General features: G+C 54.6%; 1 protein-coding gene across 1 annotated transcript in view; it reads left to right on the top strand.

Annotated features, from left to right (window-relative positions):
- Window positions 1-27,386, top strand: part of OBSCN (obscurin, cytoskeletal calmodulin and titin-interacting RhoGEF) — a 235,604-nt gene that overhangs the window by 187,638 nt on the left and 20,580 nt on the right. Inside the window, exons 69-92 of the mRNA XM_061149525.1 lie at window positions 8,315-8,393; window positions 8,636-8,760; window positions 8,913-9,110; window positions 9,977-10,009; window positions 10,148-10,246; window positions 10,358-10,576; window positions 10,954-11,026; window positions 11,300-11,367; window positions 12,219-12,226; window positions 12,380-12,494; window positions 12,645-12,784; window positions 13,214-13,414; window positions 13,518-13,600; window positions 13,825-13,998; window positions 14,686-14,842; window positions 15,191-15,307; window positions 15,390-15,554; window positions 15,647-15,805; window positions 15,959-16,136; window positions 16,657-16,770; window positions 22,633-22,800; window positions 23,203-23,305; window positions 23,645-23,774; window positions 24,446-24,554. Coding sequence (XP_061005508.1) covers window positions 8,315-8,393; window positions 8,636-8,760; window positions 8,913-9,110; window positions 9,977-10,009; window positions 10,148-10,246; window positions 10,358-10,576; window positions 10,954-11,026; window positions 11,300-11,367; window positions 12,219-12,226; window positions 12,380-12,494; window positions 12,645-12,784; window positions 13,214-13,414; window positions 13,518-13,600; window positions 13,825-13,998; window positions 14,686-14,842; window positions 15,191-15,307; window positions 15,390-15,554; window positions 15,647-15,805; window positions 15,959-16,136; window positions 16,657-16,770; window positions 22,633-22,800; window positions 23,203-23,305; window positions 23,645-23,774; window positions 24,446-24,554 — 3,015 coding nt within the window. The remainder of the gene's footprint in view (window positions 1-8,314; window positions 8,394-8,635; window positions 8,761-8,912; window positions 9,111-9,976; window positions 10,010-10,147; window positions 10,247-10,357; window positions 10,577-10,953; window positions 11,027-11,299; window positions 11,368-12,218; window positions 12,227-12,379; window positions 12,495-12,644; window positions 12,785-13,213; window positions 13,415-13,517; window positions 13,601-13,824; window positions 13,999-14,685; window positions 14,843-15,190; window positions 15,308-15,389; window positions 15,555-15,646; window positions 15,806-15,958; window positions 16,137-16,656; window positions 16,771-22,632; window positions 22,801-23,202; window positions 23,306-23,644; window positions 23,775-24,445; window positions 24,555-27,386) is intronic.

Here is a 27,386-nt window from a genome sequence, read left to right as displayed (position 1 = left end):
TGGAGCACCTTTGAGAGGAAAATGGGATGGGGAAGAACCTGGGAAGATTTGGAGGTACCCCATGGGCACAGTGGGTGGTTAACGGCATTGTGGCATAATAAGAAATATATATATTTGATCTTTGTTCCTGATTCCTGGTGGGCCCCTAGATAGCTTCAGTACAAATAAATCCATCTGATTTTTGACAAAAATCCAAAAACAATTAGAGGAAACACAGAATTGCAGATTCAAGGATGGAATTTCAAATAGTGCTGGAGTAATTTGAACAATTGTAGGCAAAAATATGAACACACCAAGGAAACCAGAATCGAAAGAGACACATGTACCCCAATGTTCATTGCAGCACTGTTTACGATAGCTAGGACATAGATGCAACCTAGATGTCCATCGGCAGATGAATGGATAAGGACATTGTGGTATATATACACAATAGGATATTACTCAGCTATAAAAAGGAACGCATTTGAGTCAGTTCTAATGAGGTGGATGAAACTGGAGCCTATCACACAGAGTGAAGTAAGTCAGGAAGAGAAACACCAATACTGTGTATTAACGCATACATATGGAATTTAGAAAGATGGTAATGATGATCCTGTATGCAGGGCAGCAAAAGAGACAGATGTGAAGAACAGCTTTGGACTCTGGGGGGGAAGGCAAGGGTGGGATGAGCTGAGAGAATAGCATTGAAACATGTATAGTATATGTAAAATAGATGACCAGTGCAAGTTCAGTGCATGAAGCAGGGCACTCAAAGCCAGTGCTCTGGGACAGCCCAGAGGGATGGGGTGGGGAGGGAGGTGGAGGAGGGTTCAGAATGGGGGAACACATGTGTACCCATGGCTGATTCATGTTGATGTATGGCAAAAACCATCACAATATTGTAAAGTAAGTATCCTCCAATTAAAATTTATTAATTAAAAAAAGAAACCAAAAATAGGAACTTCAACCTTGTATGAAAATTACCTCAAAATGGATTACACACTTCGGAGAAGGCAATGGCGCCCCACTCCAGTACTCTTGCCTGGAAAATCCCATGGACGGAGGAGCCTGGTAGGCTGTAGTCCATGGGGTCGCTACGAGTCGGACACGACTTAGTGACTTCACTTTCACTCTTCACTTTCATGCATTGGAGAAGGAAATGGCAACCCACTCCAGTGTTCTTGCCTGGAGAATCCCAGTGACGGGGGAGCCTGGTGGGCTGCCGTCTATGCGGTCACACAGAGTTGGACACGACAGTAGCAACTTAGCAGCAGCAGCAGCAGCAGGATTACATACTTAAATGTAAAATATGAACCTATCAAACTTTTAGAGAAAAAGTAGGAAGAAATCCTCAGGATTAAGGGCTAAGAAAAGACTACTTAGACTTGACCCTAAAACGAAAAACTGGTAAACTGGACCTCCTCAGACTTAGAACCTTTTGTTCTGTGAAAAATCAAGTGTTGAGGATGAAAAGCTCTGGGCTGGGGAAAAGTACCTGTATTATTTGTTGAAAAGAATATTTTCCCTCATAACATTGTGTTGGAACTCTTCTTGCCAGAAATGAATTTCCATTAAATATATAGATTTATTTCTGACTCTCAGTTCTCTTCCATTCATCCAGATGTCTGTCATTATGCCATTACTACACTGTTTTGACTATCATAGCTTTGTATTAAGTTTTGAAACTATGAGTGTGAGTCTGCCAACTTGGTTCTTGGTCAAGATTGTTTTGACCATCCTGAGTCTCTTGCATTTTTTTAAGGAACATTAGGGTCAGCTTGTCAATTCCTGAAAACATAATCTCTGGATACTTATTATTTCCTTTTTATCAATGGTTTTTGAGTAATTTAATCATATTTTTTGGTGCACTTGTCTTTATGTTCCTTGTCTTGCAGTTCATTGAGTTTCTTGAGTTAATGGGGCTTCCCTGGTAGCTCAGATGGTAAAGAATCTGCCTACAATGCAGGAAACCCAGGTTTGATCCCTGGGTCAGGATGATCTCCTAGAGAATGGAAGGGCTACTCACTCACTATTCTTGCCTAGAGAATTCCATGAACAGAGGAGCCTGGTGGGCTATATAATCCATGGGTTCGCAAAAGAGTTGGACACAACTTAGCAACTAATACTTTTAATATTTTTAATATTTATATTTTAATATTTTTCATTGTTTGAAATTTGTGAGGCATTATTTCTTGAAATATTTTTCCTTTCCCCTTCATTTGGGGACTTATACATAATCGAGCCACTTGAAGTTGCACTTGTTGTTGTTCAGTCTCTCAGTTGTGTCTGACTCTTTGCAACCCCATGGACTGTAACATGCCAGGCCTCCCTGTCCATCACCAACTCCTGGAGCCTGCTCAGACTCATGTCCATGGAGTCGGTGATGCCATCCAACCATCTCAGCCTCTGTCACCCCCTTCTCCTCCTGCCATCAGTCTTTTCCAGCATCAGGGTCTTTTCCAATCAGCCGGCCCTTCGCATCAGGTGGCCAAAGTATTGGAGCTTCAGCTTCAGCATAAGTCCTTCCAATGAATATTCAGGGTTGATTTCTTTTAGGATTGACTTATTTTATCTCCTTGCAGTCCAGGGGACTCTGAAGAATCTTCTCCAGCACCACAGTTCGAAAACATCAATTCTTTGGTGCTCAGCCTTCTTTATGGTCCAACACTCACACCCATACATGACTACTGGAGAAACTACACCTTTGACTATATGGACCTTTGTTGGCAAAATGATGTCTCTGCTTTTTAATATGCTGTCTAGGTTTGTCATAGCTTTTCTTCCAAGGAGCAAGTGTCTTTTAATTTCATGGCTGCAGTCACTGTCTGCAGTGATTTTGGAGCCCAAGAAAATAAGGTCTATCACTGTTTCCATTTTTTCCCCATCTATTTGCCATGGGATGATGGGACCAGATGCCATGATCTGAGGTTTTGAATGTTGAGTTTTAAGCCAGCTTTTTCACTCTCCTCTTTCACCTTCATCAAGAGGCTCTTTAGTTCCTCTTCACTTTCTGCATATCGATGGTTATTGATATTTTTCCTGGCAATCTTGATTCCAGTTTGTGAGTCATCCAGCCTGGCATTCTTCATGATGTACTCTGCATATACGTTAAAAAAGCAGGGTGACAATATACAGCCTTGACGTACTCCTTTCCCAATTTTGGATCATTCCATTGTTCCATGTTCGGTTCTAACTATTGCTTCTTGACATACGTACAGATTTCTCAGAAGACAAGTAAGGTGGTCTGGTATTCCCATCTTTGTAAGAATTTTCCACCATTTGTTGTGATCCACACAGTCAAAGGCTTTGACCTAGTCAGTGAGGCAGAAGTAGATGTTTTTCTGTAATTATCTTGCAGAATCTTGTGAAGAATCAGCCTGGCAATGCAGGAGATGAAAGAGATGCAGGTTCGATCCCTGGGTCGGGACGATCCCCTGGAGAAGGAAATGGCAACCCGCTCCAGTTTTCTTGCTGGGGAAATGCTATGGACAGGGGAGCTTGGCAGGCTACAGTGCATGGGTTCACAAAGAGTCAAACATGACTGAGAACTGAGCACAACTGAAGTTGTACTACAGCTTACTCATAATCCTTTTAAATTTTAAAATTCTTGTTTTCTGTGCAGTTCATTTTGCATAGTTTCTATTGCTATGCTTTTACATTCACTATCCTTTTTTTCCTATAGTATCTAATTTGCTATCAATCCCATCCATTGTATTGTTTATCCCTAAAAGTTCTACTTGAATCATTTTTCTTAAAAATGATTTTTTTTTTTTTTTTTTTTTTTTGCTTTTTAATTTTTGACTGCACTGGGCTGTCACTGCATATGAGCTTTCTCCAGTTGCGTGGAGTGAGAGCTACTCTTTGTTTTGGTGCGGTGGCTTCTCTTGTTGTGGCTCGCAGGCTCGAGAGGACTGGCTCAGTAGTTGTGATGCATAGTTTAGTTGCTCTGCAGCATGTAGGAGCTTCCTGTATCAGGAATCAAACCCATGTCTGCTGCGTTGGTGGGTAAATTCTTAAGCACTAGACCACTGTGGAAGCCCCCCTACTTGAATCTTTTTGATATGTTTTCGATCTCATCTTAACTTTTTGAACACATGGAATACAGTTTTAATGCTTGTGTGAATGTCCTTCTCTCTCAGTCCTAACATCTGTGTCAAGTCTGAGTTGGTTTCCACTGACAGATTATTCTGCATGTTATGTGTTGTGTGTTTTCTGACTCCTTGCATGTCTTGACAGTCTTGGCTGAATGCCTGACAGTGTGAATTTAACCCCATTGGGAGGTGGGTATTTTGTGTTTCTGCACGTCATCTTGAGTAATACAGTGAGTTACTTGGAAGCAGATGGATCCTTTTGGATCTGCCTTGTGTGATTTGTTGGGTGGGGCCAAGGCAGTGCTCAGTCCAAGGCTGATCACCCTTGTCTGCTGAAGTAAGTGTTCCTGAGCACTCTACCTGATGCCCCATGAATTCTGAAAGTGCCCGGTCTGCCTGTAAACAGACACTGTTGCAGCCCTTGTGCTCCTCTGGCAGTGTCTCCTCTGGGCCTTTCAGATGGCTCTCCTGTCTGCATGTACCAATTGGTGCTCTGCTGAATCCTCGAGAGAGGGGACCCTCTCTCTGCACAGTTTTCTCTCCTCTGATTTTCTGTTCCCTGGACAAAGACTGCCTTTGTCCCTCAGGTCATCAGCTCTCATTTCCTCTACTCAGGATCTGCCTGGCTCTGCCTCAGTTTCCCCTTCATGTAAACTTCAGGCAGGAAGCTGGGGCAATTATAGGGCCCACTGTTGTTTCCTGAGGCTTCCCTCAGTTGGTAAAGAATCCTCCTGCATTCCTGTCTCTAACAGATCACTGTCCTTCACTTGTGTAATGCCTGTGACCTGAAAACCATTCTGCTGATTCTGTACCCAGTTGTAATGTGTGGGTATTTTTTCTCCCACAAAAAGAAATTCTCTGAGACACCAGCTGAGTGTCCTATAGTTTAAGTCAATTCTGATCCCATCTTCCCAGAGATAGCATCAGATCCCATAGGGTAAGGGCTCAGTCCCACAAAGCTGCCCCCCTCCACCACCACTTCAGATATCACCTGCAAGTCCAGGTTGTCACCTGTGCTTCTGGCCAATATGATATAAATTAGAAGTTCCAGTGATTCTTTCCTTGGATTTGATTAATTTGCTAAAGTGGTTCACAGAGCTCAGAGAAACATTTTACTTACTATGTCAGCTGTTTATTATAAAAGGATATAACTTAGACACAGCCAGATGGAAGAGCTGTATAGGCCAGGAAGGTGGGAAAGGCCCAGGTTGAGCTTGCCACTCTCCCCTGATCATGTGCTCACCAACAGGAAAGCTCTCTGAACCCTATTCTTTGGGGTTTTTATGGAGGTTTCATTATACAAACACAACTGATTAAATCATTGGCCATTGGTGACTGAAGTAAATCTCCAGCCCTTCTCTCCTTCCTGGAGGTCAGGGGTTCCCAGCCTAATCCTATGGTTGGTTACCCTAGGTTATGGAAAAATCACCACATCCTTAGGGGCTTTCAAAAAAAAAAATCACGTCATTAATGTAAAATCCAAATCTACCTAAAGAAACAAAAGACCTATGTATAGAAAACTATAAAACACTGATGAAAGTTATAAAACACTGATGAAAGTTATAAAACACAAATCAAAGATGACACAAATAGATGGAGAAATACACCATGTTCGTGGATTGGAAGAATCAATATAGTGAAAATGACTATACTACCCAAAGCAATCTATAGATTCAATGCAATTCCTATCAAGCTACCAATGGTATTTTTCACAGAACTAGAAAAAATAATTTCACAATTTGTATGGAAATACAAAAAACCTCGAATAGCCAAAGTAACCTTGAGAAAGAAGAATGGAACTGGGGGAATCAACCTGCCTTACTTCAGGCTCTACTACAAAGCCACAGTCATCAAGACAGTATGGTACTGGCACAAAGACAGAAATATAGATCAATGGAACAAAACAGAAAGCCCAGAGATAAATCCACACACCTATGGACATCTTATCTTTGACAAAGGAGGCAAGAATATACAATGGAGAAAAGATAATCTCTTTAACAAGTAGTGCTGGGAAAACTGGTCAACCACTTGTAAAAGAATGAAACTAGAACCCTTTCTAACACCATACACAAAAATAAACTCAAAAAGGATTAAAGATCTAAATGTAAGACCAGAAACTATAAAACTCCTAGAGGAAAACATAGGCAAAACACTCTCTGACATAAATCATAGCAGGATCCTCTATGACCCACCTCCCAGAGTAATGGAAATAAAAGCAAAAATAAACAGATGGGGCCTAATTAAACTTAAAAGCTTTTGCACAACAAAGGAAACTGTAAGCAAGGTGAAAAGACAGCCCTCAGATTGGGAGAAAATAATAGCAAATGAAGCAACTGACAAATAATTAATCTCAAAAATATACAAGCAGCTCCTGCAGCTCAATTCCAGAAAAATAAACAACCTGATAAAAAAAATGGGCCAAAGAACTAAACAGACATTTCTCCAAAGAAGACATACAGATGGATAATGAACGTATGAAAAGATGCTCAGCATCACTCATTATCAGAGAAATGCAAATCAAACCCACAATGAGGTTCCATCTCATGCTGGTCAGAATGGCTGCTATCAAAAAGTCTACAAACAATAAATCCTGGAGAGGGTGTGGAGAAAAAGGAAACTTACACTGTTGGTGGGAATGCAAACTAGTACAGCCGCTATGGAGAACAGTGTGGAGATTCCTTAAAAAACTGGGAATAGAACTGCCATATGACCCAGCAATCCCACTGCTGGGCGTACACACCCAGGAAACCAGAAATGAAAGAGACACGTGCACCCCAATGTTCATCACAGCCCTGTTTATAATAGCCAGGACATGGAAGCAACCTAGATGTCCATCAGCAGACGAATGGATAGGAAAGCTGTGGTACATATACACAGTGGAATATTACTCAGCTATTAAAAAGAATACATTTGAATCAGTTCTAATGAGCTGGATGAAACTGGAGCCTATTATCCAGAGTGAAGTAAGTCAGAAAGAAAAACACCAATACAGTATATTAATGCATATATATGGAATTAGAAAGATAGTAATGATAACCCTATATGTGAGACAGCAAAAGAGACACAGATGTAAAGAACAGATGTTTGGACTCTGTGGGAGAAGGCAAGGGTGGGGTGATTTGAGAGAATAACATTGAAACATGTATATTATCATATGTGAAATAGATCGCCAGTCCAGGTTTGATGCATGAGACAGGGTGCTCAGGGCTGGTGCAATGGGATGACTCAAAGAGATGGGATGAGGAGGGAGGTGGGAGGGGGGTTCAGGATGGGGAACACCCATGGGTGATTCATGTGAATGTATGGCAAAAACCACCACAATATTGTAAAGTAATTAACCTCCAATTAAAATAAATTTTTAAAAAATCCCAATCTCTATGCCTGTCCAGTTAGGAAATTCCAAGTGTGTAGGAACTCTGAGTCAGGAACAGGAGGAAGACCAAACTTCTATTTCTTATTATAAATCACTACATCACAGCCATTATTTTCTTTATTGTGTTTGTTTTCCTTTGGTTGTTTTGGGGGTGGGTATCTTATTTCAGGCTGTTACAACAGTCCCATAGATGGGGCCACTTAAATAATAGAAGCACACTGCCTGAAGTCATGGAGACGGAAGGGTGCTGGTGAGAGTCCTCTTCCAAGTTGCTGACAGCTATCTTCTCATGGTGTTCTCACGTGGGAGAAGGGAGAAGGGGTCCCTCCTTAGAAGGGCACTATTCCCATTCATGAGGGTCCACCATTATGAAGTCATCTAAGCCTGATCACCGTGAAAAGGTCCCACCTCAGACACCGTCATGTTAGGAGTAAGGACTTGAACGTATGAATTTTGGGGGGATACAGCGCTCAGACCACAGCAGAGGATAAATTTAGCCCTTATTCTTCATTGTGGCTCTAAGAGGAAACCCCAGTTGCTGATTTTGAGACCTGTGTTACCCTTGTTCCTTAGTTAGGGGGAACCAAGGAGCTAAGTTAATTGCCACTGTCTGCTATTGTGAAGCCCAGTACTGATAATTTGTTGGGTCTTGAAGTCAGTTACAGGCCTGGAAACATAGGCTGGTAAGTAGCCTGGGGACAGGGAGGGGCCGCGGGGTAGCCGCGTCCCCAGTTCCTTCTGACTCAGAAGTGCAGAAGTGTGAGTGTCCCCAGGAACGGCTGCAGTGAGCATCGGGTACCCTCTGGGGTGGGGCTCGTGCCTGGGAAGAAGATGAGGTACAGGTCACTTCAGCCCCTCCCTTCATCCGCAGTGACGAGCACTGACTATGAGACTGCCGCGGACGCCACGGAGACCTCGTCCTACTTCAGCGCCCAGGGCTACCTGTCCAGGTAGAGGGCCAGGCGGAGGTGGGCAGCGCCCAGTGGGCTGGTGGTCCCGGGTCCTCGCGGGGGTGGCAGTGCTGGCTTGGACTGACAGCATCCCAAGCATGGTGGCTTCAGCCAGCCCACAGTACCCTCCACCCAGCACAGAGGAGAGCTCAGGAATCACCCACCCCAACCCCGGGTCCCTCCTGTCCTGGAGCCCTCACTGGTCTTCCTCACGGCTGCCGTTTCTTTGTTCTTCCTGCCAGCCGGGAGCAGGAGGGCACAGAGTCCACCTCAGAGGAGGGGCAGCTGCCCCAGGTCGTGGAGGAGTTGAAAGACCTGCAGGTGGCCCCTGGCACGCGGCTGGCCAAGTTCCAGCTCAAGGTGAAAGGTAAGCGGGAGAGGGACAGAGGGCAAGGCGCTGTCTCCTGCCAAGCCACGGTTGCATGATCACCTGTGACCCCGGGCTCTCTGAGGGCCTGTGGCAGGCATGGTGCCCACTGGGCTGGGGCCCTGTGCTCACCGCTCCCCCTGTGGCCTCAGGCTACCCCACACCCCGACTCTACTGGTTCAAAGACGGGCAGCCCCTGACCGCATCTGCGCACATACGTATGTCGGACAGGAAGATGCTGCACACCCTGGAGGTTCTCTCGGTCACCGGCGAGGATGCCGGCCAGTACTCGGCATACATCAGCAACGCCGTGGGTGCTGCTTACTCATCTGCTCGGCTCCTGGTCCGAGGTGGGTGCCCAGCAAGGTGGCAGGGCCTGGCGTCCACACCTGGGTTGCTGTGGCAGGCCTGGAAGCCAGGACCCAGTGGTCACTGCCCCTGTGTACAGAAGCCACAGGCGGCCAGAAACTGCTTCCCAGAGAACATGTGCCCCTAAAGGGTGAAGTGTGCGTGTGAAAGTGTTAGTCGCTCAGTCACGTCTGACTCTTTGTGACCCCATGGACTGAAGTCCACCAGGCTCCTCTGGCTGTGGAATTTTCCATTCAAGAATACTAGAGGGGGTAGCCTTTCCCTTCTCCAGGGGATCTTCTCAACCCAGGGATTGAGCCCAGGTCTCCTGCACTGCAGGCAGATTCTTTACCGTCTGAGCCACCAGGGAAACTGAGGGGGCAAGGGGCCCATGAAAACTGACTAGCTAGAAGGCTCGCTAGCTGGTGGAGTAGTCCCAGGCCAGCATGGGGCCTTCGGGAGACTCTGGGGAGGAAGAGGCACATAGTCATTTTAGAAGTAGAAGTCTGAACTTGCTTACTTTTCCAAGTCCTGAGCACGGCAAGGTGATTGCAAGTCTTACCCAAGTCTGCGCTGGTCTGGGGAGCCAACATGGCCTGTGGCTTGGCTTCAGTGTGACTTTTTGAGCAGACCTGTTCCCTGTGTTGGTGTCAGCACAGTGTCCCAGAACCCTGGGCTGATATGGGGTAGCATTGCGTCTGGTCTGTGGGGCTTGTGTGCGGATCCCAGGCCTGCACGGCCAGCCAGGCTTAGCAACGGTGCTGTGTGGGAGTGGTGGGGACCCCTGAGACTCCCACCCTGGTAGGCAGGCCTGTTCAGGGGAGGGGGCACCTTGATGCTGTAGATCTGACTTGTGTGCTTTTTTCAGGCCCCAATGAACCAGAAGAGAAGCCAGCATTAGGTGAGCTGAATCCAGAGGGCAGAGAGAGGGAGGCCCTGGGCATAGATTCAGTGAGGGAGTGTGAGGGGGAATTGTGGAATTCCCATGTGGAGTTGGGGATCCGTGTTGTTTACTGCCAAATGCCCTGTGTCTTTCCAGATGCACAGCAGCAGCTGGTGCCACCCCGGTTCCTGGAGAAATTCTCCTCCAAGAAGGTGAAAAAGGGTTCCAACATCACTTTCTCCGTGAAGGTGGAAGGTAGGCGGTCCTGCCTCCCCGCCCCTGCTCAGGACCCTTCTAGAGAGGCTCGGGGGCGAGCCGCCCTCCTGGTGTGGGGGAGAACCGTCCAGCATGCACTCCTGCCCACAGGAAGCCCGCCCCCGGCTGTGCACTGGTTGCGGGAGGAAGCAGAGCAGGGTGTGCTGTGGATCGGCCGCCACACGCCGGGCTACACGGTGGCCAGCTCTGCCCAGCAGCACAGCCTGGTCCTGCTGGACGTGGGCCGACAGCACCAGGGCACCTACACCTGCATCGCCTCCAACGCTGCCGGCCAGGCCCTCTGCTCCGCAGGCTTGCACGTCTCTGGCCGTGAGTGGGCATGGGAGCGGGGGCAGAGTGGGCTGTGTGCAGCCTCCGAGCTCCTGGGCCGGTCCCCACCCGCTACCCTGTGGGCTCCGCTCAGCTAGACCCTCCTAGAAGCCCCCACCACCCTGAGTGGTTTCTTCCTGGGCCCTCTCAGCTCCTCGGAGGGCTGGTGAATCAAGTGCACGCTCCTTCCGTTTCCTGCCACTGGTGGGGTGACTGTGGACAAGTTGGGGCAGTGGGCACAGGCTTCCTCGGGGCTCCAGGGGACAGGGCCAGGGCCCCGGTGGGTGGGCCAGGCATCACTGGCAGGGGTGCTGGCCAGAATCCACGCTCAAGGGTGTGTGGTATCACTCTGGTGGTCCACCCTGTTCTCCCGACAGTGCCTAAGGAGGCGGGGGCCGCGGAGGAGCAGCCCGAGGCGAAGGAGGCCCTCATCTCCACCTTCCTGCAGGGGTGAGTGAGGGGCTGCTCAGGAGCCGGGGGGCCAGCAGAGAGGGCCCAAGAATGTGGACCCTGGGGGTGCAGGTCCTGGAAGTGGGGGCAGTGCTGCCACTGGGGTGGAGCCCCGTCCTGCACCCCGGCCCAGCTCTGCTCTGCTTGGGTCATGGGGCTCAGCTCCCCACTGGAGAGGAGTCCTTCCCCAGGACCGTGACTGTGGCGTCTGGCCCCACGGCCCCCAGACGCTCCTTTCTGTCAGGCTCCTCAGGGTATCTCCTCCCCCTCTAGGACCCAAGCTGTTGCTGCACAGATGTCAGAACCTGCAGCTTTTACGGACCTTTCTGGGCAGAAGAGAGGTACGGGCCGGGTGGGCACACGTCTGTGCAGGGAGGGACGGGGGCGTGTAGGAGGCTGCTCAGCGGGCCGCCCCAGGACTGTGGGGCTGCTCCGGGCTGTGTGGCCCTAGGAACACAGCTGGCCCTGCTCAGGCCGGGGCTCCCTGGCCTCTTGTGGACCCAATTCTGACCTGCATAGGGCCCCAGCACCTTGGTGTGCTTTAAACTCGTTTTTATGGAAAATACTGAGTCTGCACAGAAGTCAGGAGGAAGGAGCCATACATCCATGTGCCCACTGCCTGTGGGATCATTCTTCACCGACCTGCTTTGTTAATATCCCCACTCTTCCCTCTCCTGGGCTGCCCACCATTGGTCATCCTCATTGCCCCTTAACCCCAACACCTCCCTGACCCATCGCCCCCGCAAAGGATCCCACGTCCATCAAGGTCAACCTGAAGCTGCCAGGGTTCTGGCCCCCCAGCCCTTAAGCCACAGTTTGGGGTCCTGCCCACTGCCTTTGGTGTCCAGAACCTGTCCTCATATTACACTGCCTGACGGGGCTCCCTCTAATCTCTGTCCCTCCCGAGCCCCTTCCCAGACCAAAGGCCAAGTGGACAACAGGAATGAAAGTGGCACAGACCTCCCCCAACCCCGGGGAATCCCAGAGCTCCAAGCTCCAAGCCTAGCCTGACCACTTGCTCAGCTTTGTCCTCAGCTCCCCTTCACCCACTGCCCTACACCTTTGCAGGCCGCCCACTGCCCCCACCTGTCTGCTCTCCCCCCGCACCTACTGCCTCCACTGCCCAGACCCTGCTTCCCCAAGTTCATGGTCCCCTAAATCACACCTTGGCTTAGATGCCTTTGAGCCAAAGAGACCCCAGTCATGGTCAGTATGTCCCGCTTCTGGCAGTGCTGGCCCAGCTCTGTGTGTGTCAGCACCTCTGACCCCAAGCCCAGGATGGCCTGGGTGCCTGTGTTCAGGCACGTCTGTGGCACACACAGCTGGCTGAGCCAGGCTCTGGCCCCAACAGAGCTTCTGGCAGCAGAGGCCCGTGGCCATCTGTCCTTGGCCGAGGTGGGCACGGAGGAGTTCCTGAAGAAGCTCACTTCGCAGATCACAGAGATGGTGTCTGCCAAGATCACACAGGGTAAGGCTGGCTGATGATGGAGCAAGCTCCAGGGAAGGCCGAGACAGAGCCCCCTGCCTGGGCCCTCCCCACCTGCATGCCCTGGAGGCCGTGGGGAGACGGCCGGTGGGGCAGGCCCTTTGAGGGCCTCCTGTGTCCTCTGTCCCTCAGCGAAGCTGCAGGTGCCTGGAGTTGACAGTGACGAGGAGTCAAAGACGCCCTCCGCGTCCCCCCGGCATGGCCGTTCACGCCCCTCTTCCAGCGTTCAGGAGTCGTCCTCGGAGTCTGAGGACGGGGACTCCCGGGGAGAGGTGCGTGGGCAGGCGAGGGGTGGGGGAAGGGGAGGTGAGAGCCGTGGGGGCAGGGCACAGGTCAAGCTGGTATGGGGGAGAAGGAGGTGTGGGGAACACCCCTGCGTGGCCGGCATCACCACCCTGACTCAGGACACGCCCAGCATCCCGAGACTCCTCCTGGTCCCTTTGGAGGGGGCCACCTGCACTCCTGAAAGGAGTTCCCTACCCGGAGCTCGGTCAGGCCTCTTTTAGAGCCTCAGAGAATGTCAGAATGGCTGTCTTCTCCACTGACTCCTCAGGGCCTTGTGACCTGAGGCCTTGGGAGGCCCACTGGCCTTCTCCCAGCCCTGCTCCCCTCTGGTGTCTGCACGGGGTCCCTGGGGCCTTGGGAGACCTGGCTGGCCCCAGCCCAGGTCCGACACAGCAGCTCCTCCGTCTCACTCGCAGATCTTTGACATCTACGTGGTCACAGCTGACTACCTGCCCCTGGGGGCTGAGCAGGATGCCATCTTGCTGCGGGAGGGCCAGTACGTGGAGGTTCTGGACTCTGCCCACCCCCTGCGCTGGCTTGTGCGCACCAAACCCACCAAAAACAGCCCCTCTCGGCAGGGCTGGGTGTCCCCTGCCTACCTGGACAGGAGGCTCAAGGTAACTAGGTGGCTGGGGGGGTGGTCCTGGGGTCGCAGGTGGGAGCCTGACCCTCGAGGGGCAGGCCAGTGCTCAGGCTGCCTGTGCCTCCGTCTCTCACCAGCTGTCTCCCGAGTGGGGGCCAGCCGAGGCCCCTGAGTTCCCTGGGGAGGCTTTGTCAGAGGACGAGTACAAGACGAGGCTGAGGTGAGGGCCCCCAGACAGATGCTGTGGGAAGGTGGCTTTCTGTGGGGGAGCTCTGAGACGCTAGTTTCCTGTGGCGGGGCCACCTGGTGGGTGTGGGGGTGCCCTTCCCTCCATCATCTTGCCCGGCCCATTCTGAAAGTGGTCAGCACAGTGCATGTGGCCTAGAAGTGCCCCGGTGAGCAGCTCAGCTCCTGGGTCTCCCCTCACGGCTGCCGCCCTGCCAGTGCCATCATCCGGGACCTGCTGAGCTCAGAGCAGTCCTTCGTGGGCGAGCTGCAGTTCCTGCAGAGCCACCACATGCAGTACCTGGACCGCTGCCCCCACGTGCCCGCAGCCGTGGCCAGCCAGAAGGCGGTCATCTTCCGAAACGTGCAGGACATCGGCCACTTCCACAGCAGGTGGGCCTCGAGGCGTTTCCTTTGGTCTGTATGTGTGTACATGCATGTACGTGTGTGCATGCTCAGACACAGATACATGTGTGCACACACCAGTCACACATGCACAGGACACACGCACGTGGATGCTCACACTTGCACACGTGTGTCCTGGCAGGCCTGGGCCTCAGGGGAGTGGGCAGGGGTTGAAAACAGACAGAACTTTGGATGACTTGATTGACCCATTGGTACACTGCAGCCCTGTACAAGGACACACGTGTCCCCAGGAACTCAGGCACGTGTGCCTCACTTACGCCCAGAAGTGCCTGCAGCTCACCTACCCACTGCCACCCAAGGACACAGGCATGCCCCAGAAGTGTGCACACGTTACATACAAGTACATGTGCATACCTGCACACACACACCCTTTCATGTGTGGGCATGCATGTGCATGGTACATACACGTATACATGTTCACCCTCAGACATATCGGCCCTTACATATTTACACACCCACAAACACGTGTACATGCAGCACATGTAAAAACGTGTGTGTCCCTCACAGCCCAGAGCACTGGCTTTCATCCATAGGCACTCGGGCCTGGGTAGCAGCCTGTTCCTTCCCAAACCCTCAGTTTGGGGCTGGATTGTGGGTCCCGGGTGGGGGTCCTGATGTCAGCCCTCACCTGACCACAGTTCTGCTCTGTGGCAGCTTCTTACAGGAGTTGCGTAGCTGCGACACAGATGACGACGTGGCCATGTGCTTCATCAAGAACCAGGCAGCCTTCGAGAAGTATCTGGAGTTCCTGGTGGGCCGAGTGCAGGCGGAGTCGGTGATGGTCAGCACAGCAGTGCAGGAGTTCTACAAGGTGACCCTCTGCCCCCCAGCCCTGCCTCCACTCCCCAGGCGTCATGCTGGCTCCTGGCTTTTAGGTCATCTCCCCTGACCCTGCTCAGGCTCTGCTTCACCTTCCCAGGACCCCTGACCCCCAAGTTAGAAAAGCAGACAGGGTCCCCCCACCAACCCTGCTCACGTGTTAGGCGGTGACACTGGCCACCCCCTGGGGCAGCAGTGGGACCCACCCGGGGAGGAGGGTCTGTGTGTGAGCATGCCAGCTCCCCTGGGCCCCCAGTCCACTGGCCTTCAGACTCCGGGGACACAGGCCCTCTGGGGGCTGCACCCTCCTGCCCTGAGCCCAGTGCTGTGGTCCCCACAGAAATACACCGAGGAGGTGCTGTCAGCCGCGGACCCCTCGCAGCCACCGCCCCCACCGCTGCAGCACTTCCTGGAGCAGCCGGTAGAGCGGGTCCAGCAGTACCAGGCCCTGCTCAAGGTAGGCAGTCCGGTCCAGGGGCTGTGGGGCCGCCTCGCGCCCAGCCACCCCAGGCCTTGCCTTGACCTGCAGCCTTCCGCAGGAGCTGATCCGCAACAAGGCGCGGAACGGCCAGAACTGCGCGCTGCTTGAGCAAGCCTACGCGGTGGTGTCTGCCCTGCCACAGCGAGCGGAGAACCAGCTGCACGTGTCGCTCATGGAGAACTACCCCGGCACCCTGGAGGCCCTGGGCGAGCCCATCCGCCAGGTCTGGGGCTGAGGGTGCAGAGGCGGGCCCTGGGCAGGGGGAGCGTGGACGCCAGGCTGGGCCTGGCTGACCACGGCTGACTGCTCACCCAGGGCCACTTCATCGTGTGGGAGGGGGCGCCGGGCGCGCGGATGCCCTGGAAGGGCCACCATCGGCACGTCTTCCTGTTCCGCCACCACCTGGTGGTCTGCAAGCCCCGGCGGGACTCGCGCACCGACACCTTCAGCTACGTCTTCCGGAACATGATGAAGGTTGGCAGGGTGCTGGCGGAGCCTGGGTGGGCAGAGGGAGGCCGTGCAGGCTGTGCCGGCAGGGGAAGGCCAGGGGTCAGTCCTGCAAGCCTGGCCTCGGTGACCACGGCCTGCTCTGCGTCCCGGCAGTCAGCCTGTGCCCTCCTCCCACAGCTGAGCAGCATCGACCTGAACGACCAGGTGGAGGGCGATGACCGAGCCTTTGAGATCTGGCACGAGCGGGAGGACTCCGTGCGCAAGTACCTGCTGCAGGCACGGACGGTCATCACCAAGAACTCCTGGGTGAAGGAGATCTGTGGCATCCAACAGCGCCTGGCCTTGCCCATCTGGCGTGAGTGCCTGGGCTCCGGGGGCAGGGCTGGGAGGGAGGCTGAACCTTCGCCTGGGCACCTGGCTTGAGAGCACACGAGTCGGCAGGTCCTGAGCTCTGGGTCCTTGTCCCCACCTGGGCAAGCACAAGGGGAGATACTCAATTCTAGGGCAAGTGGCGCGCCCCACCCTTGGTTAGCCAGATGTGGTGGGGGCCTCGGGGTCCGCGCTTGGCTGCCCAGCACAGGGCAGGCAGGCTGTGTTAGGGATGTGAAGGGCCCAGCAGTCTTGGTTTTGCTTCCTCACTTAGAATGGGAGAGAGGATCCCCCTTTCCCACAGTCCCTACTGTGCTCCCTGATGTATCCTGGGCCTCCTCTGTTCCTTCCCAAGTCCCGTCCAGCTCCTAGTGTGGTATTGCGGATAAAGGCTCCTAAGGGGTGGTGTCTGCCGCAACCATTTGTTGATCAGGGGGCTCTGGTCCTGCCAGGTGGACACCTGAGGGAATGCGTGAGTGATCAAGGCCCTGTGTTTGTATCCCCAGGCCCCCCCGATTTTGAAGAAGAACTGGCCGACTGCACAGCTGAGCTGGGCGAGACAGTCAAGCTGGCCTGCCGTGTGACGGGCACACCCAAGCCCATTGTCAGCTGGTACAAAGGTAAGCCTTTGGGTGCTAATCCTGCAACAGGCAAGAGCCACCCAGAGGGAATCAGGCTGGGCAGGGGGCCAGGGATCCAGGGTGGGGTCTGACGGAGGGCCTGGGCACAAGAGACGGGCCTCCTATTCTGGTTGTCTGCCCCTGAATCAAAGCCAGGCACGGGGTGAGGTGGGACAGAGGCGGAGCTTGCTTCCATGTGCGTCATGCTTTTGACACAGTGACTCTGCCCACCCCTGAACCTCGCTCATTCGTTCCCTCATTTGATCATGTTTGTGCTGAGTGCCCAGGACCATTCCAGGTGCATGGGAAATAGCAGTGACCAGGAAGGTCATCCTTGTCGGTGGATAGAGGCTGGCCTTCTCAGGGAGGAGACAGATGACAAGGACATAGACAGATATGCGATATGAAGTCAGAAGTGGCATGACCAGCCAGAGAAATGCGGAAGAATGAAGGGCAGACAGCTTGGAGGAACTCCCAGTGGGCAGCGAGGCTCCAGGGGAGCAGGAGGCAGAGGGGAGCTGAGGCCGGCGTAGTGGGGAATGAGGCTGGAGAATGCTGGGCCTTGAGGGCCGCCGTGTGGTTCTCAGGTCTGACTCCCCTGTATGATGGGAGCTGCAAACTCCGGGAGTTCCCAGGAACACCTTCACTTATGACATCAACTTCAGGACCCCAAGACCGTTCTCACTGGGTACCAACTGCACACGGGGATGTCCCACAGCCACCTTCAGGCTCAGCGATTGAATCTCAGGGGCTCCACGGAACTCAGCACAACCATGCCAGTCAGGGTTCTGGTTCTCTGCAGTAAGAGGGAAGCGGTACATGGGGTGGAATCCATGTGAGGGTCCAGGCATGGCCCAGATGTCCCCACAGTAGAGTCGTGTGGACATGCCTGTGTCTGTCACCTCTGATGTGTCCCAGCACAGGTAGCGTGGCCCACCAGGGACACTCCCCTGCTGAGCCTCATTGTGTCAGCTTTCTGTTGGGGCCCTCACACAGACTGCCCACCTGCACGACTGACCTCATTCTGCGGCCCCTCTGAGGTCAAGCTGATGCCGTATGGCCTAAAGCCCCCCATGCCCACCACCTCACAGTGTAGCCTAGACCATCTGGTGAGCCTCAAAGTCTCAGGTAAACCGTGATACTCTCACTAGGTCTCATCTGGGCTGAAAGGTAAGTCCTGAGCTCTAGTCTGGTCCCAAGAGCCGAGTCCACTCCGGGTTTTGGGGCATGGTCCCAGAGAAGTCCATCCTCCCGTCCTGCTTGTCCACAACCAGTCAGGTGCATGTGTCCACCATGGATGGCTGAGAATGGAGCTGGAGAAGATACGCAGGCCATTTTGCTGGGACATGAAAGGAGGGCCATCCCCGGCCCATGGGTAGGGCTTCAGAGCAGAGTCAGTGGATGAAGTGACTGGTTCCGCTAGCACCCTGGGGGTCTTCCTTCTGGAGCCTGTGGGGTCCTGAAGTCTGCGGAGTTCCCTGCCGTCTCACAGAACCCATGCAGTGCAACCCCACTTTCCCGCCATCCCTTCTCATACCAGACCTCTCATCTGTGACAGTGGGTTCAGAGAGACAAACCCAGTCAATAGAAGTAGTTGAAAACAGGCCCCCTCAGCCACCACCCTTCAGCTAGGCTGCCCTCAGGAGCGTGTGCCAGCTGGGCTGTGTCTGAGGGAAAGGGGGGTTGCACCATGCCCAAGAACAGTCAGGGCGGGATCCTGGGTTCCCAACTGTATCCAGACCATCACTGTCTTTTTCATCTGGACCTTTGCCCTGTGAGCAGCTTACAGGCTTAGACTCCTCTGAGGACAGTTGTGTCTGGGGAGTGGAGGAAGCAAGGGCCAGCAGGTGGTCAGTTCACGTTGGGCAGCCCCCGCGAACGACAGGTTCTCAGACTGCTGGTGGGCCAGGCGGCACACACAGCCATGTGGTGTGGCCAGAGCTGGCGGTTCACTGACCTTAAGCACCCTCACAGTTGGAGACACCCAAGTGGTGAGAGACACCCATGTGCCAAGTGAGAGCATCACCCTGGGCAGTCCCGTCTGGCATATGCACCGGAACTTGGCCCCACGCGCAGCGCAGCCGCTCCGCACAGGACCCTGGGGGTCTGGGTGGGAGCCCTGTCATGCTCTCATCTTGTCTCCATGGTTCATGGACCCGAGGAGGCGTGTCTTCAGCCCACCCATCTGTAGTCTTGTTAAATGTCAAACTAAATAGCCAGGGTGTTCACAACATCTCACATAACCTTTGCCAGGAAAAATAGCATCTGGCAGGAGAAGTCAGACTCACCCACCAGCAAAACATCGTTCATTTGGTGGAAGTTTAAGTGTCGGGGGCAGAAGGCCACCTTCTAATTCACCCCTGGGGCAGGGAGCCCCGGTGATGGTCTTGGTCCCTGCATGCCAGCAGGAAGGAAAAGTGGTTGGCCGCAGTGCCCAGGACTCCTGCCAGGAGCTGTTGGCCAGCACAGGAGACCCCATTACGGCTGTCCTGTGCTCGCCAGATGGGGCCACAGGAGCAGTGACTGCCCGCTTCCACTCTCTGTGGCTGTCCAGGGCTGCTGATTCTGGACTCAGCCTCTCCTGTTAGCTGGGCTGCTTTCACATCTCCCAGGAGGCTGGCAGCTTTCTTTCTCCTGCTGGGGTTCTGTTGGCAGTCTTGGCAAGTGACATGTTGCTGGGCTGGAACTGGTTACACGCTCCGTAGCCTGTCCACATGTAGGGCCTCGCCCCCCTCGTGTGGAACAGGGTGTTCCAAGCAGCAGACACCAGGGTCCAGAGATGGAAGCCGTGGTCACAGCACCCTGACTTGGCCCCAAGGGGACAGTTTTCTTCTTGTTCTGTGGGAACCTTGCTCAAATCCCATCAGTGGAATCCAGACACCTGTATCCAGCAGAGCCATGAAAATCTAAGCTCTCCCCGTGCCTGCATGCCTGGCGTATCAGAGGGGCATGCTGGGCCTCCAGTCCCTCTGAGCCCAGGGAGACCGAGGCCCACTTCTGATGATTTTTCTCTTAAAGCAGCAGTAAGGGTGGAAGAGGTGGAAGGACGCAGGGGTGGAAGAAGACACACTTCTGTAGCTCAGTAATACCTAGTGTTTTGGGCTTACTCAGGTGAGGCGGCAAGATTGTCCCTACAGATCCTATCTGTTTTAGCTTCAGGGACGCCTTGATTTACCAAGCCACATTGCACTGTTCTCAGGGGCTCTGTGTCCCTTGCCTGGCATGATGGTGACATTTTGGATGGGGTCCACTTAGCAGAGGTTTCCACTGGTCCAGAGCCGTGGCAACATCTCCTATCCCCTTTCTGGGTCTTCCCATGAGGGCTGAGTGAGGTGTCCAAGGAGGCAGGACCACCTGTCAGGAGGCATTCATATCTCTTTGGATCACCTTCTCCAGCGTGTCACCAGCATTCTAGACACCGTCCAGGTGCCATGAGTCCACGTGCCAGCTGTTGACCGTTCCCCATAGTGGTTTGTCTATGTCAGGGAGTTGTCCCAAGCCAGGGTTCGCAGCAAACACCAGGGTCCTTTCCTGTTATCTCTAAAGGAATCCTTCATGTATTTGGTGCCCAGGCCTCTCATCCCTGAGTTCTAGCCCTGCTTCTGCCTGCCTTCTGCCCCAGGATTGGCAATGGCTTCCCCTTTGTACCCAGTGTGGGTGTGTATTTCTGTGACTGGACTCAGAAGGGCACAGAGACTTCCTGGGATTCAGCATGGGTTCTGATGTTTGTTGGGAAGTGGGGCTGACCCGAGGTGAACCAGCAACGTCCCCGCTGTAGGGAGAGAGAATGCATCAGCTGAGGCACCATCCGGGAGACTTTGAACCCACTTCTCAGTGCTCGGCTTGGAGCTGCCTGCTCAGTCTCTCCATTCACAGGAAATAGCTGTTTCTTGCATGATGACCGTGATGTTTGGGCAGTATGTCCACCACTGATTCCCATGGACACCCCTTCCCTCAGGTCTATTAACTGGTCCGCAGGCCACCACCTTTCTCTTTTGGAATGGTGTGTCTCTTACAGTGTCCCTTCCTTGCTGCCAAAACTGCAAGTCAGAAACTGAAGGACCTGAGATACGTCTTGGCTTGCAAGCCAGCAAGCCAGTCGGCAAGCCAGTCAGACAGCCAGATAACAAACACAAGACCCCAAGTCAGAGACCAAGCTTGTTTGTCACAGCAAAAGCAGCAGCATTTTGCATGGGCTTCCCGTGCCTTGATCGCCACATCCAGGCACCAGATGTCAGCTTCATGCAGTGAACTGTTCCACAAGAGAGGAACCCCGAGTTTTAGGAGATACTGAACTGTTATGGGGCTGCTGGCGCATCTTCCCCTCCTTCCCTCCAAAGAGAGAAGTGACGTACGGCCCTAGAAGGCAGTCACATGTCTCACGGGGAAGGAAGCTGAGGCCTTTGTTTCTGCTGACGTGGATGGCTCCTGGGGGAGGTTTCCAAGGAGGCAGGACCAGCTGTCAGGAAGCACCTACATCTCTCTGGATCACTTTCTCCAGCGTGTCAGTAGCATCCTAGACACCATCCAGGTGCCACGAGCCCACGTACCAGCTGTTGACAGTCCCCCTTAGAGGTGTGTCTGTGTCAGGGAGTAGGTGACAGGGAACACCTGTCTGTGGGTGTCTTTGCCCAAAGAGTCTGACTGTGCAGGAATGCCTGAAGTCCAAGGAGAATTGTTTTCTGACAGCAAGATGAAGGCTGAGAATTAACCACAGATTGACAGTGGGCTTCCCTGACAGCTCAGTTGGTAAAGAAAGAATCTACCTGCAATGCACGAGACCCTGGTTCAATTCCTGGGTCAAGAAGATCCACTGGAGAAGGGATAGGCTACCCACTCCAATATTCTTGGGCTTCCCTTGTGGCTCAGCTGATAAAGAGTTCACCTGCAATTCGGGAAACCTGGGTTCGATCCCTGCGTTGGGAAGATCACCTGGAGAAGGGAAAGGCTACCTACTCCAATATTCTGGCCTGGAGAATTCCATGGACTGTATAGTCCATGGAGTTGCAAAGAGTCGCCCATGACTGGGCGACTTTCACTTTGACTGACAGTGTCACTGGTGTCCTTGCCAAGGGCTATGTTGTGTGAGGTGAAAGCCAAGAGGTGTGGTTTGGGAAAAGATGGAAAGGGAAGCTCCTGGAGACAGAGAATGAGAAGAGCTCTTTCTTGGAATTACCATGCAGGGAAATAGGGTGGCAGCTGGAAGCTTTTGGTGGGGGGGGGGGGGGGGGGTGGGAGGTAGGTTTTTAAATTGTTACGTTTCTCTGTGAATCAGATGTCAAGATGTTTTAACTTAAACAACCCTGTTCAGAACGTACAGAGCTATTGGAAAGTGTTCATCTGTGAAATTTTACGTATTTATGGAGGAAAGATTTCTTTAGTGAAAGATGCATATCTCCCCACCCCTCTCGCAGGAAGGAAATGTGGAGATGTTAGTCAGATGGGCGTCTGGATGAGGATGATTAAAGAGATGATGCTGTCTGAGTATCTGCTAGGTGGGGTCAGTACCTTGGGGGAGTTGCAGAACCACTCATAAGTTGAGGGTCTTATTATCAGAAGGAGACGTCCTCTGGTGGGTTTGGGTCCCCCAGCCTGGCCCCCGCCTCCAGCTAAAAGCTGGCCTTTTAGACGCCACACTGTGCACAGTGAGGTCTGGGGAAGAAGGTGGTGCAGGTCAGTACCCCCGCTCCATCCAGGGCTCCAGGTCGGCCTGGCCAGCTAGACCCTTGGCAGGGAGTCCACTGGCTGCTGTGTGATGGGGGTCGCTTCCTCCGCCAGACCCTGTGACTGTGACCCCCAGACAGGTCCAGCCTCTTGTCCCCGATGGTGTTCCCCCTGTGATGGCCCTCCCCTGCTTTCCAGATGGGAAGCCAGTGGAGGTGGACCCTCACCACATCCTCATTGAAGACCCCGACGGCTCGTGCGCGCTCATCCTGGACAACCTGACTGGTGCTGACTCCGGCCAGTACATGTGTTTTGCAGCCAGTGCTGCTGGCAATGCTAGCACTCTGGGCAAAATACTGGTGCAAGGTGAGCCCTGAGGGGGAGGCCCAGGCCCCACGCTGTGGGCGTTGTGAAGGTATCAGCCCTGCTTGGGGGCATATGGATGGAGCTGCAGGGATGGCTGTGAATACCTGACAAGTCTGGGAGACTGACTGGCGGGGGTGGGGTCCGGTCCATCATGGTGTCTCTCTCTGAGTCTCTGTGCCTCTATCTGTCTACATCTCTGCCTCCACCTCCTTCTCTGTTTCTTTCTCTGTGTCCATCTCTGTTTATCTGCTTCTGTCTCTCTCTCTCTCTTTGTCTCTGTCTCCATCTCTCTGTCTCTGTTTTTCTCTCCGTGTGTCTGTCTCTGTCTCTGTGTCTCTCCGTTTCTTTCCCTCTGTCTCTCAAATCTCTCTTTCATCTCCCCACGTTCCCTGGGCCCCGTAGTCCCACCTCGGTTTGTGAACAAGGTCCGGGCAGTGCCCTTTGTGGATGGAGAAGATGCCCAGATCACCTGCACCATTGAAGGTGCCCCATATCCTCAGATCAGGTGGGCCAGGTGGCTTGGGGGTGGGGCAGCAGGGACGCATGGGCCTGCCCTGGGGCTGTCCTGCCTGCCTGAGAGGTGCGGGTGGGCAGCCTGTTAGCTGGGTCAGGGCCAGCTACTCACAGGACCGCCGCCTGTCCGCTGAGGAGTGGGTGTGAGCAGGCTGCAGTTCCGAACACGGCTCTAGCTGCCGTGACGAGGACACAGGACTGCCTGTTCTTTGGGTGGGTGGCGTCCAGGAGGGTGGGCCCCGTAAGGATACTTGGAACTAGGGGATGGGTGAGGAGAGAGTCTTAAGCATGGGCAGGAGACCCACCTGACTGCGCTTGTGGCTGGCTGTAGGTGGTACAAGGATGGTGCCCTGCTGACCCCTGGGGGCAAATACCAGACCCTGAGTGAGCCCCGCAGCGGCCTGCTGGTGCTGGAGATCCGGGCGGCAGGCACGGAGGACCTGGGCGTCTATGAGTGTGAGGTGAGGTGGGGGGGGGGCGCGCCAGGGCAGGGGGTTGTGGGCCTTGTCTTGGGGAATCCTGCCTGGTCACTACCATCCATGACCACCGTGAGAGAGGAGACCCCAGGCCACTGTTGCCCACTGTCCGTGTGGAGAAGACAGGGGCAGAGGAGCAGGCCCCGGGCAGAGCCCCCTTGGTCCTCGTGACCTGGGGGCACTGGTGGAGGGCAGGGCAGGGCAGGGCATGGGCCAGCCATGGCTCTTCCCGACCCCCAGCCTCCTTCGTGCTGTTGCTGCTGGCAGCCTGCAGGGGACATTGTGGTGCCTGCTCCCAAAGGCAATTCTCAGAGATGGAAGCAGACCCCAGTCAGCTCTGGACCTGTGCTGGCCACACAGTGATTTAAATGTAAATCAGTTAAAGCTAACGCTTAAGTAAAGATTCACTTCTAATTCACATACTCAGAGCCCACGTGGCCACTGTGCTAAACAGGGCGGGTGGAGAGTGTCCCCCCGTCCCAAGGAGCTCTGGTCAAGGGACACGGCACCCTCACCCATGTGGCCAGGCTCTGCGGCTCTTGAAATAGCTGCGGTGGGCCCTCCACGCCACCGCTGGCCTGTACGGCCTCAAAGAGACTGTCCGGGGCCCTGGGGAGCCACGGGGTGGAGGTGAGCCCCTGCTCTGTGCCCCGCAGTTGGTGAACCGGCTGGGCTCCAAACGGAGCCGTGCGGAGCTGCTCATGCAGAGCCCCATGCTGCAGGCCCGGGAACAGCACCGCGTGGAGCGGCTCGCGGCCGTGGAAGGTGAGTGCTTCCGCAGGCAGTCCAGCCTGAGCTGGCCCCCCCAGGCCGGGGCAGGCCCGGGAAGGGTAGAACCCTTGGCCCTTCTCAGCAGAGCACACTTCCTGCAGAAAGGGAAGCACGTTCAGAGGAGGGGACTCAGGGGATGGGGGACCAGCACTGGTGGCCCATCCCTGACTGGAGCAGTGTATGTGGGGGCCAGAGAAGGGTGGGCTGTGAACCAGAGCCTGGGAAGGGCTGACGGGGTTGTCTGAAGGGTCGGGGGGACCTCCTAAGCCCTGCTAATAACCATTCCTGGGGGGCATAACAAGTGCATATGCAGGCCAGACCTGGGCCTGGAGCTGCCTGCCAGGCAGCGTTCAGAGAGGTCTTACAGGATGGGTGGCAGGGGCAGCTCCACAGAAGCAGGCTGCCGGGTCCCAGCTTGGCTCCTGGGAGAAGGAGCAGTGTCAGCAGCACGATCCTTCCGCAGAGGGCGGCCCTGGCTGAGGAGAGGACAGGGTGCTGTGGCTTGGCCTGCGCCAGGCTGGGAGGGGTCTGGGCTGCAGAATGGGCCTCACTAGGGAGCAGCATGCTCCCAGGCAGGAGGTGAAGGGTGACAGGATGCCTCCCTCCGTGGCTCCAGGGTCCCAACCAGGATGGCTGGGATGGGGAGAAGGGCAGTTGGTGTCTGTTCAGTTCAGAGAGTGGCCTTCAGGGCTTGCAGGGCGGGTGACAGCCTCTGGGAGAGTTTCTCCTGGTCTGAACGCACTTACCTGGAAGGGGCTGCCAGGACAGGAACTGAGCCTCCCATCCTCTGGGGCATGCAAGCGGAAGCTATACAAAAACACCTGGGGGAGCTCCAGCTCTCACAGTAGGGGGTGGGTTGGGATCTGTGTCTTCCCAAGTCCTGAAAGTTGGCTCCTCTGATGCCTTGAGCCACCAGATCCAGTCCCTCCCAGGGTCCAGCGTGCGGGGTCTGCTGTCTGTCTGGACTCTCACTGAGTCAGCCATCCGGTGCCAGAAGCACAGGCCTGGGGCCTTTCCCACTCTGTAGGGCCCGCCCAGAGACCCTTCCTCCCTCGTGGGCAGGGGTCCTATTCGTCAAGCCCCAAAGGGCACTGGTTGAGCCGGCTCCCACTGGAGGCCCCCACGGCGTCTGCTGGCACCTCTGCCATGCCCCTGGTGGTCTTACGTGGTGCACGGCAGGACTCAGCACCCTGTCTCGGCGGCAACAAGCGCGTCCCACGGAACTCTCACTCCACCGTCACGATGGGCCTCTGTCTGGGCCCCGTGGACGCAGGGTCTGGAGCGGGGGCGGCGCACCTATGTCGGAAATGGCCTTGGTGCCTCACAAGGCGAGGCCAGTCTTCACAGCCTCTGGGACTGGAGCCCGCCGCCTCCTGCTTCCTAATCCTGTCCTGCTGCTTCATCATTAACCCAGTGGCTCTGCAGCCAGAACGGGCCCTGGCTCGCCCCGTGGGGTGGGGCGCTGCCCCCTCGCTTGTGAAACTGCGCAGGGCCGAGCGCCCCGCTTGGCATGGCTGTAACCCTTCCATAGTCGCCAGTACTCACTGGATCCCAGAGCCGCTCTGGTGGCAGGTCAGATGGGGAACAAAGGTCCCAGGAGTGTAGCAGCCCACAGGGGCCCTGGCCACTACCCCCAGGAGCAACAGAATGAGTCCCCCGTCAGGGAGGATCAGGGCCCTGGATCGCTCACTGTTCTGTGCGCAGGGGGTGGCCTACAGGCCACAAACCGGTTGGTGTTCTCTGGGCCCAACTTCGTCTAAAGACACAGGGCATTGTGGCAGCATCCCATCCTCTCTCCCAGCAGGCTCCCCTCTGCCCAGGAGGCTGCCTGCAGAAGCACATGCAGGCACACACACAGTCACACACATGTGCGTGCACACACATACATTACGGACACACATGTACATGCACACGCACACACACACACATGCATAGGAAATGTGGCACCCAAGTGCCACACAGACGCAGCTGGGACATTTAATTCATGTTTGTCTAGTTGGAGACAGGGCTAAAATAGTCTCGGTCATCTGGTCATCTAAAGAAGTCCTTTCCCACGTGGCACAAAATCCCACAGACTAGGGGGCTGTGTGCCCTGGGCCACGTCACTTGACTTTTCTGAGCCTCCCCCTCAGCTTTCCCCCAGTCTGGTGAGAGGGACTGTTGAGATGTATGAGTGCTGGAAGCTGGTGGGCTGCCTGCTCGCCCGCTAATGAGGCTGGGAGGGGCATATCTGTGGCAAGCTTGACCCTGCCCAGAAGCTACAGAGGAAGAGGCTTCCAGATGGTGGGGAGTAGGTGCTGCCGGGTCCTGGAGGAGTCCCGGGCTGTCTCTGGGGTGTGGGTCCCTGTCAGGAACCACAGGGCTTACCCTGCTGGCTCCAGGAAGGAGGACAGCTAGCACAATCAAGAACAGTTGAGTGTGTGGGATGCTCCTGGCTCGCTCAGAGCCCAGCACCCTGCTCAGACATCCTCAGGTTGCTCCCGGAGGGCCTGCTGTGGCCTGACGCCCAGCTTTCAGACGGGCTACCTCTAAGACTCCAGAGTCTCTCTGCCCTGGAGAGAGGTCCTTTGGTCTTAGAATTTTTTGTGAACTAGGCACCAGCCCTCCACATCCCAGTTTGGCTGCCAGACACAGGCCATTCCTTTCCCCTTTGTAGGCCTCAGTTTCTATGAAAAGAGGAACTTCAGGGCCTGACAAATACCCAGGGCTCCCTGGGTACATGGACTAAAGGAAGAGCTTGGATTTCTGTGTGGGCAGCCTGAACTAGGCACTTATTCTCCGTGAAGTTCCCGCAAGACCCCTCGAGGGGGACAGGGCTTCCTGCCT

This window comes from Dama dama, chromosome 9, assembly GCF_033118175.1.
Source record: "Dama dama isolate Ldn47 chromosome 9, ASM3311817v1, whole genome shotgun sequence".
Lineage (NCBI taxonomy): Eukaryota > Metazoa > Chordata > Mammalia > Artiodactyla > Cervidae > Dama > Dama dama.
The sequence above is the reverse complement of the archived record's forward strand: the minus strand, read 5'-3'. Positions and strand labels throughout refer to the sequence as shown.